This window comes from Aythya marila (genome assembly GCF_965140915.1).
Source record: "Aythya marila genome assembly, contig: HAP1_HAP1_SCAFFOLD_154, whole genome shotgun sequence".
NCBI lineage: Eukaryota > Metazoa > Chordata > Aves > Anseriformes > Anatidae > Aythya > Aythya marila.
This window is the reverse complement of record NW_028137218.1, coordinates 515,488-527,500: the sequence shown is the minus strand read 5'-3', so window position 1 is coordinate 527,500 and position 12,013 is coordinate 515,488. Positions and strand designations below refer to the sequence as shown.

The 12,013-nt window shown below is 47.8% G+C and overlaps 1 protein-coding gene across 1 annotated transcript; it reads left to right on the top strand.

Annotated features, from left to right (window-relative positions):
• Nucleotides 1–8,665: 8,665 nt before the first annotated feature.
• Nucleotides 8,666–9,628, top strand: LOC309891049 (olfactory receptor 14C36-like; the record flags this gene model as incomplete). Its single annotated transcript, XM_082785440.1, has 1 exon — nt 8,666–9,628. One exon carries the CDS (start codon nt 8,666–8,668, stop codon nt 9,626–9,628), a length of 963 nt encoding a protein of 320 aa, XP_082641566.1.
• Nucleotides 9,629–12,013: the final 2,385 nt, after the last annotated feature.

Below are 12,013 nucleotides of genomic sequence, written 5' to 3'. Positions count from 1 at the left end.
GGTCCTGAAGATCTGCACATAGGACAGCACAAGGAAAACAAAACACGCAACACCTGAACAAAAGCAAAAGATAATGAACGCAGCTTCTCTGAGGTAGGCATCAGAGCAGGAGAGCTTGAGGATCTGGGGAATTTCACAGAAGAACTAGTCTAGGGCATTGCCTTTGCAATGGGGTAGGGAAAAGGTATTGGCAGTGTGCAGCACAGCATAGAGAAAAGTGCTGCCCCAGGCAGCTGCTGCCATGTTGACACAAGTTCTGCTGTCCATTATTGTCCCGTAGTGCAGAGGTTTACAGATTGCAACGTAGCGGTCATAGGCCATGATGGTGAGAAGATAAAACTCTACTGTAATAAATGCAACACACATAAAGAGCTGGGCAGCACAACCTGCATAGGAAATTGTCCTGGTGTCCCAGAGGGAATTGGCCATGGCTTTGGGGACAGTGGTGGTAATAGTGCCCAGGTCGAGGAGGGCGAGGTTGAGGAGGAAAAAGTAAATGGGGGTGTGGAGGCGGTGGTCACAGGCTATGGCTGTGAGGATGAGGCCATTGCCCAGGAGGGCAGCCAGGTAGATGCCCAGGAAGAGCGCGAAGTGCAGGAGCTGCAGCCCACGTGTGTCTGCGAATGGCAGGAGGAGGAATTCAGTGGGGAAGCTGCTGTTGGACATTTGCTGCCTCAGGGAATGGTTGGCTGTCCATGGAAGAAAAGAGAGAGACAAGTTAGACTTCTCTGAGCGTAAGTTATATTTCAAAGAAAGCTCCTCAGGAAGACACAGTGTCACTTCCTTGTGAGGAGGATGTGCTCCTTCCTGGAACTCTGGGTTTTGCTGTCGAAGAGTACAATAGGGATCAGGCAAATCCTTGGTGGACTTAGGAGCAGTCAGTACTGTCTCGTAAAGGGCACCAGAAATGGATTTCAGGTGCCCATTTTGCCGACATAGCCTGTGCAATCTGTACAGGTGTTAGGGGAAATTAGGAGGTTCTTCACAGACATACAAATCTATTTCACTGTAATGTTCTAGGATCTTCAGTCCCTTCTAAAAACCTGGTAAGTCCCTTGTAATCTCCATAATTGTCCCTCATGGCAGGAAAGTGAAAGCAGAGTTCTGAGAGTGCCTTCCCTACAGGTATTCTCTGCCTTGGTCTTCCCTATCAATAACCAACCCCAGAGATGTCCTGGGGGTTCTATTGAGCTGTGAGCAGCCGGCTCCAGTGTTATGGTTTAACCCAGGTGGCAGCTAAGCATCACTGTTCGCTCATCCTCCCCCCTCCCACTCTGGGATGGGGGAGAGAAACAGGAAAATGAAGCCTGTGAGTTGAGATAAAGACAGTTTATTAAGACAGAAAATAATTAATAATAATAATAATGACAATAATAGTGTGAATAATAATGTGTATGAAACAAGCGATGCACAATGTAATTGCTCACCACCCGTTGACTGATGCTCAGCCTGTCCCCAAGCAGCCAGCCCTCCCACCCCCACTAGCCACCCCTATATATTGTTCAGCATGATGTCAGATGGTATGGAATACCCCTTTGACTAGTTTGGGTCAGCTGTCCTGGGTCTGTCCCCTCCCAGCTCCTGATGCATGCCCAGCCTGCCCGCTGGCAGGACAGAGTGAGAAGCTGAAAAGTCCTTGGCTTAGTGTAAGCACTGCTCTGCAACAATTAAAACATCAGCATGTTATCACCACTCTTCTCATCCTAAGCCAAAACACAACACCCTACCAGCTACTAGGAGGAAAATTAACTCTATCTTAATTGAAACCAGGACACCCAGGAAGCAGACTCCCACCAGCAGGACCCTTTCCTGCCCTGCTGGGGGGGACCCCTTCCACCCACAGCTTCTCCCCGCAGTACCCCAGTCAGCACCCTGTAGGCTGAGTGCTGAGCCTGGTAAGCGGCAGAGGCCCTGCCCCGGCACACAGCCCCTGGGGCACAGCGGGGACCCTGCTCTGCACCACAGCCCTGGGCACCACCACTGCACAGCCTGCAGCCAGCCCTGTGAGAAGGAACCCTCATGTTCTATCCCTCTGACAGCTTATGTAGGTAATCATTAATCCAGGGAACATCCCTGTCCTCCACAGTAGAGAAGCCTGCACAGCCCCTGTGACATGTCCTATCAGCCATGGGAAGTGGCAGCTATAGAAGAACCCTCTAGGATTCTGCATCTGCCTGCTCTCTCACAGACACTTACCATGTTAGAACTCCATGTTAGAGCTGTGAAGATTTCTCCCTTTGTTGAACGCTGACAGGCCTGGGGCATCAACCATGTCTCTGGGAAACCTCTTCCAGTAGCTGACCACCCTCACAGTACCGAAATCTTTCCCAATGTTCAGTCTGACCATCCCCTATGTGCCATTCCCACACATCCTTTCAGTTACCAGGGAGAAAAAAGATCGTCAACTCCCTCTCCACTTCTGCTTCTCTGGAAGTTGTCAGGAGCAATAAGGTCACCCTGCAGCCTTCTTTTCTCCAGACTAGACAACCCAGGTGTCCTCAGGCTCTCCTCACAGGACATGCCTTCCAGCCCACCTTTGCTGTCCTCCTCTGGATGCTTTCAACTCCACATCTTTCTTCTATTGTGGAGCCCAGAACTGTATGCATGATTCAAGGGGAGGCTGCACCAATGCTCAATATAGCAGAAGACTCACCTATTTTCACCATGTGGGAATTCTGGGCTTAATGCATCCTAAGATGCAATTTGCCTTCTTGGCTGCCAGGGCACCCTGGTGGCTGATGTTGAGCCTGCTGTCAAGCAGCACCCACAGAGCCCTTTCTGCTGAACTTCTCTCTAGCCACTTGTCTCCCAGTCTGTGCTGGACCTGTGTCCAGCATTAGTTTATCCCAAGTGCAGCACCTGGCATTGTCTAGGTGATCCTGCTAGGCAGAGGGATTGGACTGGATTATCTTTAGGGGTCCCTTCCAACCTAAACCATTCTGTGATTCACGTCATTGCTGATCACCTAATGCTCCAATCTATCTAGACCTCTCTTCAAGGCTTCTCATCCCTCCAGGAAGTCAGTAGCATGTCTCAGTTCAGTTCATCTGAAAACTTGCTGAGGATGCATTTCATTCCTGCACTCAGATCACGGCTAAAAATGTTACAGATGGATAGTAACTCTGCAGAAACCTCCCAGGTGGGCTTTAGTTTACATTGGACAAAACAGAAGCCACCTTCAAAGCAGTCCAATGATATTCTGGGCTGTATGAGCAGCGGAAGTGATAATCTCCCTCTGCAGAGGACGCTTTCTGCCCGAGGCAGTTGCAGCTCACAGATGTGGTGGCACAACCAGTGATCCACTTCGAGAAGCACCAGGCCTCTGTGTATGATCTGGGGTCTGGTTTTTGAAAAGCTATGGTGTTATGCTATTGGATACCCCACAAAATTTGTCAGTGTCATAAACAGGGATGATAGGAGGAAACTGCTAGCAGCTGTAGCCATTGCTTAAAAGCAAAGAAGGAAAGGTAGGATCCATCCAACCTCTCAAGACTTTATTGCTCCCAGACCCATTTAGATATGGAATGTAGATGTGAAATATGCCAATACAAACATGTCATTGGAACAGTTTCTCCATTCAAAGTGTTGGGAGGAAATGCATTTTTCAAAATGTCAGGGTAAATTTATATTTGCATAAAGGGAAAGTATCATCATTTGCTACTACTTCTCCACAGTCTATGAAAGAAGTCATGAGAATGGTTTTGTAGACAATCTTCAAAATTGTGAAGATGAAGACTTCTTACACACCAATCACAACAATGTCCTTTCTTATTCCATATTATTCCATATAGTTCAACTTTTGCCTGACATCATGCAGGGGTTGATTCAGTTATCTAAACAGAGAGGGCCACAGCTTCCCAGATGTGCTGTTACTGAACAGCCAACTTTTTGGCATACATTTGCCATACTTTATTCAGAGAGAGACTCTGCCCTCTTGGGGTAGCTGAAGCCCTCCAATGGGGCTGGGGAATGTGACCTTGCACCTACAGGAACCTTTCTGAAAGTTGAAGGTGGTGCAGAAGCAGGTTAGTCCAAGGCATCTGAGTTGAGACCTCTGATTTCTCTCCTTTGACAAGAAAGGGAAGTCTGGGCAAGTGAATGAAAGTTGTTTCATGTTAGAAAAGATGATGATCATCCCTTCTGGTATCAGGGTGTATTTTGGGGGTCTTGGGATCTGCTTTGGAATGAGAAAGATAAACAAATATAACTTCCATAGGTTGAAAGCTTTCCACTTTGAAGTGGACATCAGTGGAGGCAGAATTACCATCATGTTCTGCAGAGGAATGTCATGTCTTTTATATTGAATTATGCCTACCTTTGTTTTTGGTTGTTGGTGTGTGTGTGTTTTGGCTGTGATAGAGTTAATTTACTTCACAGAGGTTCCCATGATGCTCTGTTTTGCATTTGTGATGGAAATAATAGTGATAACACACCAACATTTTTGTTATTGCTAAGTGGTTCTTACATTTAGTCTAGGGGTTTTCTGCTTCTCAAGCTTCCCTGTGGTGTGGCTACACCTTGCAGGCAGACAAGCACCACACAGCTGTTCATTTACCTCCTCACCTCCTGTGGGACAGGGGAGACAACTGCAAATATAAATATATGTATATATGCATATATATATATACCCAAGGACTTGTGAGTTGGGATAAGGAAAATGTAGTAAGAAAGGAAGTGGGAAAGAAAATTAATGAATAAATACATGTGGCAGTTTTACCCAACTGGACATCTGAGGTCCATCACAACGGCTCTTTGGTCCCCAGTCCTCAAAGTGGAAGGGGAAGAAAATACAATGAATTTAGCTCAAGGGTTAAGATAAGAAGAAGGAGATTGCTCAAAAATCATCATTATGACAGACTCAGTATATGAAGATCAAAAAAATTTATTGCCTATTACTAACAAGCTAGAGCAGTGAGGAAAACAAACAAACAAACAAACAAACAAAAAACTAGTTTTAGTGTTGTCTAAATAGTACAATAAATGCGTGTTTTTTATTTATGTCTCAGCTCAGCTTCAACTTTGTCTTCCAAACAAAGTCTTTTGTAGCCTATTCTGTCTTCCAAGATTTTGTTCTATGTTAAAGAAAAGATTAAAACAAACCAAACACTCTTGTAGACAGCTGTTGCACGGGGGTTTCCCAGGGCAGAGGTGTTTTAATGCAGAGGGAAACCAGATTTGAGAGGGTTTAGGAACAGTCACACTGCGTCCAGCTTTCTTGAGGTGTGAGAGGGGATCTTCACTTCTCTCTTGGTCTTGACTTTTCCACAATGTTGGCCTTGACAAACCCCAGTCAGCTCCCACCCTCCCTTCCTGGTGCCACAAGAGCAGTCACAGCCTGCAACTATCTGTGCATTCATTTCTCCATCCCTGTCTTCAGAGCACTGTGCCACACAGTTCCCCACCACCTCTTGCCCCCAACATCTAATGGGAGTGGCAGCACCTCTTGCCCCCAACATCTAATGGGAGTGGCAGCACCAACAGTACTGCCAGCAGGATGAAGGAGGTGATTGTGCACAATAGGCATATGGACATAGTCGAGCACATTTACAGGAGGGGCACAAAAATGGTTAGAGGACTGAGGCATGTCTGCTATGAAGAGAGAGTCTGGGAGAATTTATTTATTTATTTATTTATTTATTTATTTATTTATTTATTTATTTGTAATCAGTCTGGAAAAGGGAAGGCGCTGGGGATACCTTACAGCAACCTTCCAGTAGCTACAGGGGGGCTACAGGAAAGCTGAGGTGAGACACTTTATCAGGGAATGTAGTGACAGGACAAGGGGTAATTGCTTTAAACTGGAAGAGGGTATATTCAGTTTAGATATAAGGAAGAAATTGTTTACTCTGAGGGTGTTGAGACCCTGGAACAGGTTGCCCATAAAACTTGTGGGTTGGCACCCCATCTCTGGAAGTGTTCAAAACCATGGGGCTTTGAGCACCATGGTTTAGTGGAATCCCATGGTGGGTAGGAGAGTTGAACTTTAATAGTCCGTTCCAACTCTAAACGTTTCATGATTCTATACTTCTACTTCAGAGCAGCTCATATGGAGCTGTGTTTTTAATTTAAGACAAAAACATTGTTGATAACAGACCAGTGTTTCAGTTATTTCTGAACCATGTCTGCACAGGATCAAGGGCTTCTCTCTCATACTTTCCCCTCTCTCCCTACCGCCCCCCACCCCCAAACTTTTATACTGGGGATGAACAAGACATTGTGATGAGGCAGAGCCAGGACTGGAGACCCAAAATGATCAAATAGATGTTCCACACCAACCATCAATCCCTGCAGCTCACCATCTCCATCTCCATCTGAGAGAGTTGGGATTTCTTAGCCTGAAGAAGAGAAGTCTCTAGGAGGCCTTGTTGTGGCCTTCCAATACATGGGCCTACCCACGTCTGTAGTGACCAGACTAGACTAGACTAGACAGGAATAGTTCAGTTGGAAGGGACCTTCAAAGATCATCTAGTCCAACTGCCTGACTTCTTCAGGGCTAAACAAAATTTACAGCATATTAATAAAGGCAATTTCCAAAGGTATCTTGAACACTGACAGGCCTGGGGCATCAACCAAGTCTCTAGGAATTCTGTTCCAGTGTTTGAGCACTAACAAGGTACAGAGTTATTACGTAATGCCCCATCTGAACTTTCCCCGGTGCAGCTATGTGCCATTCTCACGAGTCCTGTCATCTGTTACCAGGCAGAAGAGACCGGAACCTACCTCTCCTCTTCCTTTCCTCAGGAACCTGTTGAGAGCAATGAGGTCACACCTCAGCCTTCTTTTCTCCAGACCACATGGCCAAAGGGTCCACAGTCTGTTGCCACAGGACATCCCCATATACCAGTGGCATTGCCCCCTTCCATTGGTTTCACAGCTGACAATGTCCCTGATCAGATAACCTCACTGGAAGAAACATCAGTGTGACTGGCAAGGACTGGTTCCCCCTACCTTAACCCCCTCCCCCAACACACACACACACTCTCATCACCCAACACCTCGTCTTCTTAACAGAACAAAAGGAGAAAGATGAGAAGAATTTATGATTGTATGAGCCTGCAGGCCAACAATTGGTGTTGCAGCTGCTGTAGACAGAAGGATTTCAGTTGCTGTGAAAATCTTTCTTCCCCCTGCATAACAATAAGTACTTGGAAGAGATGGGATGCATCTGCCTGGCAATTTGTGGGGATCCTCTCTAATAGGACAGGAAAAGATGATTCCCATAATGGACTCTTCCTTTGAACTAGGAGAGAAGATAGCACTGGAAGCAGGTGTCTCTCTCTAGCTGATAGAAGTCACCATCAGTGATTGCATCAGTTTCAGAGTCAATTCCCCTGGAGGCCCAGGGACTTGTCAAGAGCTCCCTGTGCTACTGAGCTGGGCCGGGCTCCGGGGCCCAAGGGGAGCTCCTGGAAAGCGGGCAGCACTGCAGAGAGACAGCTCTGCCCAGGAGCAGCTCCTCTGCACAGCACAGCAGGGCTGGGGGCACTGCCTGCAGGGGACAAGGGACAAGGGCAGCTGAGAGAAGGAAGGGAGATGTTAAAGGCAGTGTGGAGGGGGGATGCTGAGAGCTCACTGCAGGAGAAATCTTCAGAGCACTGAACAGGGTAAGTCTCTGGCTGCAGGGCAGCAGAGCTGTTGTTCCTGGTGCCATCTCCAGATTTGCTGGCAAATCCCAGAGCCTATGGGAGCTTTCAGAAGAACTCTCAGAGTTTTTTTGAATAAGAGGAGAATGACAAGTTCCAGAGCAGGGATTACCTACCAAAGCTGTCAGAGGGACAGGACGTGATGGCTCCTTCTAGAGGGGCTGGCTGCGGGCTGTGCAGGCAGGACTGGCCAGGGCTGTGGTGCAGAGCAGGGTCCCTGGTGTGCCCCAGGGGCTGTGTGCCGGGGCAGGGCCTCTGCTGCCTGCCAGGCTCAGCACTCAGCCTGCCTGGGGAGCTGCCCAGGGCACTGCGGGGAGAAATTGTCAGTGGAAGGAGCTCCCCCAGCCAGGCAGGTCCGGGCAGGGTCCTGTTGCTGGCAGGGGGCTGCTGCCTCGGGCAGGCTGCTTAGAGCTCCAAAGCACCCCCAATGCATCTTCAGGGGAGATTCTTGAAAGGGAACACCTGTAGTACCTGAAGGGAAGGCACTCTTTGAGATCTCTGCTTTCAAATTCATGTTTTGGAGGGCAGTCAGGGGTATGATAATGGTGTTGTCAGGATTGCAGAAAGGTCTGAAACTCACAGAGCATTACACTGAAAGAGATGTGTAGGTCTTTGAGGAACCTCACAACTTCACCCCGCACCCTTTAGCCTACAGACAGCACCAGCACAACCTTCGTTGTTTCTTGTAGGATTGTTGGATGTCCTTCTCAGCACTTGAAATAGGAAGATGCCTCTGGCCACTGGATGCCTGAGATCTGTCCCTGGTGCTCTTTACCATATACTGTAAGGCAGTACGGACTCCTGCTGAGCCTACAGAGTATCTCCTTTTCCCTGAAGCACTCTTTGGCAGAGAAACCCAGAGCTCTGGGCAGGAGAAAGTCTTCTTCAGAAGAAGATAGAGTGAGGATGCAGTCTTGGTGTGGATGTTTTCTATGAAATATGGTTTACTTCTTGATCAGAGAAGTCTATGTAACACATCTTCTTTTCCTCCATGGACAGCCAACCATTCCCTGAGGCAGCAAATGTCCAACAGGAGCTTCCCTACTGAGTTCCTCCTCCTGCCATTTGCAGACACACGCGAGCTGCAGCTCCTGCACTTCGCGCTCTTCCTGGGCATCTACCTGGCTGCCCTCCTGGGCAACGGCCTCATCCTCACTGCCATAGCCTGCGACCACCGCCTCCACACCCCCATGTACTTCTTCCTCCTCAACCTGGCCCTTATCGACATGGGCTCCATCTCCACCACTGTTCCCAAATCCATGGCCAATTCCCTGTGGGACACCAGGGCCATTTCCTATGCAGGTTGTGCTGCCCAGCTCTTCTTTTTCGTTGTCTTTGTTGCAGCAGAGTTTTCTCTTCTCATCATCATGGCTTATGATCGCTACATTGCCATCTGCAAACCCCTGCACTACGGGACAATAATGGACAGCAGAGCTTGTGTCAACATGGCAGCAGCTGCCTGGGGCAGTACTTTTCTCTATGCTGTGCTGCACACTGCCAATACCTTTTCCCTTCCCCTCTGCCAAGGCAATGTCTTGGACCAGTTCTTCTGTGAAGTTCCCCAGATCCTCAAGCTCTACTGCTCAGATGCCTACCTCAGAGAAGTTGGACTTCTTATGTTTAGTGTTGCTGTAGCATCTGGGTGTTTTGTTTTCCTTGTGCTGTCCTATGTGCAGATCTTCAGGGTTGTGCTGAGGATCCCCTCAGAGCAGAGCCGGCACAAAGCCTTTTCCACATGCTTCCCTCACCTGGCCGTGGTCTCCTTGTTTCTTAGTACTGTCACATTTGCCTACCTGAAGCCCCCCTCCATGTCCTCCTCCTCCCTGAATCTTTTGCTGGCAGTTCTGTACTCGGTGTTGCCTCCAGCAGTTAACCCTCTCATCTACAGCATGAGGAACCAGGAGCTGAAGGTTGCAGTTAGGAAACTGATTTGGGGGATGTTTTTCAGTACTCACAAAAATCCCTTCAGTCTCCAGTACCAATAACAAACCCCAGTACATTTCCTTCCCGGCTCGTGTCTTGGTTGTTCAAATTGTCAAAATTAAAATTAAAGTTGAAATTAATATTAATATTAAAATTAAAAATAAAATTAAAATTAATTAATTTATTTTTTGGTCATTTTGTGTGCTTGTTTTTATTTGCATTCCTACAGAAGAGTTTGGATTCCCCACCCTCCAATGAATAGGAATGAATGAACCTGTTTTGTCCAATATGGAGGCTGTATAAATGTGTGTCTAACACTGAGTCAGTGAAGACTCTCTCATGACATCTCTGTAATAAAACGGAATTACCCCAATGCCATGCCTGAATGCTGGGCTTTCCTTCCCAAATCAGTGCTAAGAAAAGGCCCAAAGAATTGTTCCCTACAAGAGTCTGTTCCTGCTTTGGTTATGGAGGGAATGGCTCATTGTTGCATTGTGACCTGTCAGACACCAAGGGCTAGATTTAACACTCACCCACGGGTGTCTGCTCACAGCAGAGGCAGCGAATGGTCACTGTATTATGTAGCCAGGGCTGTTCCCACATGTAGATGATGATGTCAGGAGGGGAATCTGGAGCTGCCTGCAGAGCCCAGGGTACCTCCAGGGACAGCGAAGCCTGGTGTGGGCAGTGACTGCAGCCCTTCAGAAAGTGAGAGATCTCCCACTATGGGCTCAGTCACAGGGAAAGAACTAAAGCCAGGTATTCACAGGGAACCTGTGACTCTGCAGTCTCAGAGAAGACAGTGGGCACTTGCGAGGCAGAGGGAAGGGGAGCTAGGGAGTTAATCATTTTCCCCTTCATGAAGTACCTCTGTCTGGTCCAGCCCAGTGATCCGGACCTGGCTGAGTCTGCTTCCCACTCTGACTAGCACGGCCATGCAGATTTATCCCACAGAACACAGACCATTTGCTTTGCAAATCAGTACCAAAGCTTGGGGATCACATGTGGGGAGCACATGGACCGCCATTCCCCACTGTCCAAGGGGAGCTGATCTTTGAAATTTGACCAGCTCCATCCTCCTTCTGGCATCAGTGTCTATACTGGGGGAACAGACACCAAGACAGTGGATCAACACTGGGTCATGGGCCCAGAAATTTTCAAAACCCAGCTGCAGAAAGCACTGACTAATATCATCTGCCTGTAAAACTATCAGTGCTTAGAGAAGATGATGGTAGTGGACTACTCCAGAGGTCCGTTCTGATTCAGGGCAGTAGGCGCAGGACAGCGCAGTTAGAGTGCATGAAAATCCTATGTTTTGAGGCCTTTGAAGCTGGTGTTTGTAATCTATGGTCCTCAAGGTTACCTGGTGAGTGGGGTAATTTCCAAAATGAATCTCTGCTCCGTGGGAACCTGGAGTAAAATGGGTGCAAGAAAACTACAGAAAAGTTTTCAGAAACATTGAAATTCATTCCAGAATGACCCTCTAAGCTTGTCTTCATGGCAGAGGTGTTCCAGCCCTCTGATCATTTCTGGGGCCGTTCTCTGGGCTCATACCAGAAGTCCTGTCCTAAGTCTAACACATCTGTTGTGCTTGAGCCACAGAGCTGGATGCAGTACTCCAGGTGTGGTCTCTTGAGAGCAGAGTAGAGCCTCAGCCTGCTGGTCACATTGTTTTTGATGCATCCCAGGATTTGGTTGGCTTTCTGGGCTGTAAGTACACACTGATGGCTCATGTCAAGCTTCTCATTCACCAGTACTCTCAAATCCTTCTCTGCAGGGCTGCTCTCAATCTGCTCATTGTCCACTCAGTACTGATATTTGGGATTGCCCTGAGCCAGGAGCAGGACCTTGCACTTGGCCTTGATGAACTTCATGACATTTGCACAGGCCCACCTCTCAAGCCTGTTAAGTTCCCCCTGGATGGCATCCCTTCCCTCCAGCGTGTCAACGGCACCACACAGCTCGGTGTTGTCAACAGACTTGCTACATTTCCATTTCTGGGGAAGCTGGCTTTGCAAATGACCAAGGCAGGAAGGGCTGTTTCCTACTGTCTTGGGACCAGCTGCTAACCTGTTGGAAAGGGATGTGCAGAGCAGGAGAGGACTGCAAAGTCTCCTGAAAGCAAGTCTTTAGGTGAAATTCTCTGCTCGGGCAAACTCCCAGGGGATGGAGTGCTGCTTGCAGAAGGAGCACTCCAGGCATGTGCCCGAGGGGCTTTCTCTAGCTCCTGGGGGGGGTGTCACAAATTAGACTTTATACAACTTGTATACAGCAGACATTTATGATTTATTTTATACTTTGAGGGTAAATAGCAAAGTTAGATGGTAAGGTTTGTAAGTGCATTGAATCAACATGTAATCATCAACCAATGTAACAGAATGGTTCCAACAGAATCTGTGACAATAGAAACAGTGACTTAGTTAAAGGTTTGAGAACGACAAGGTTCT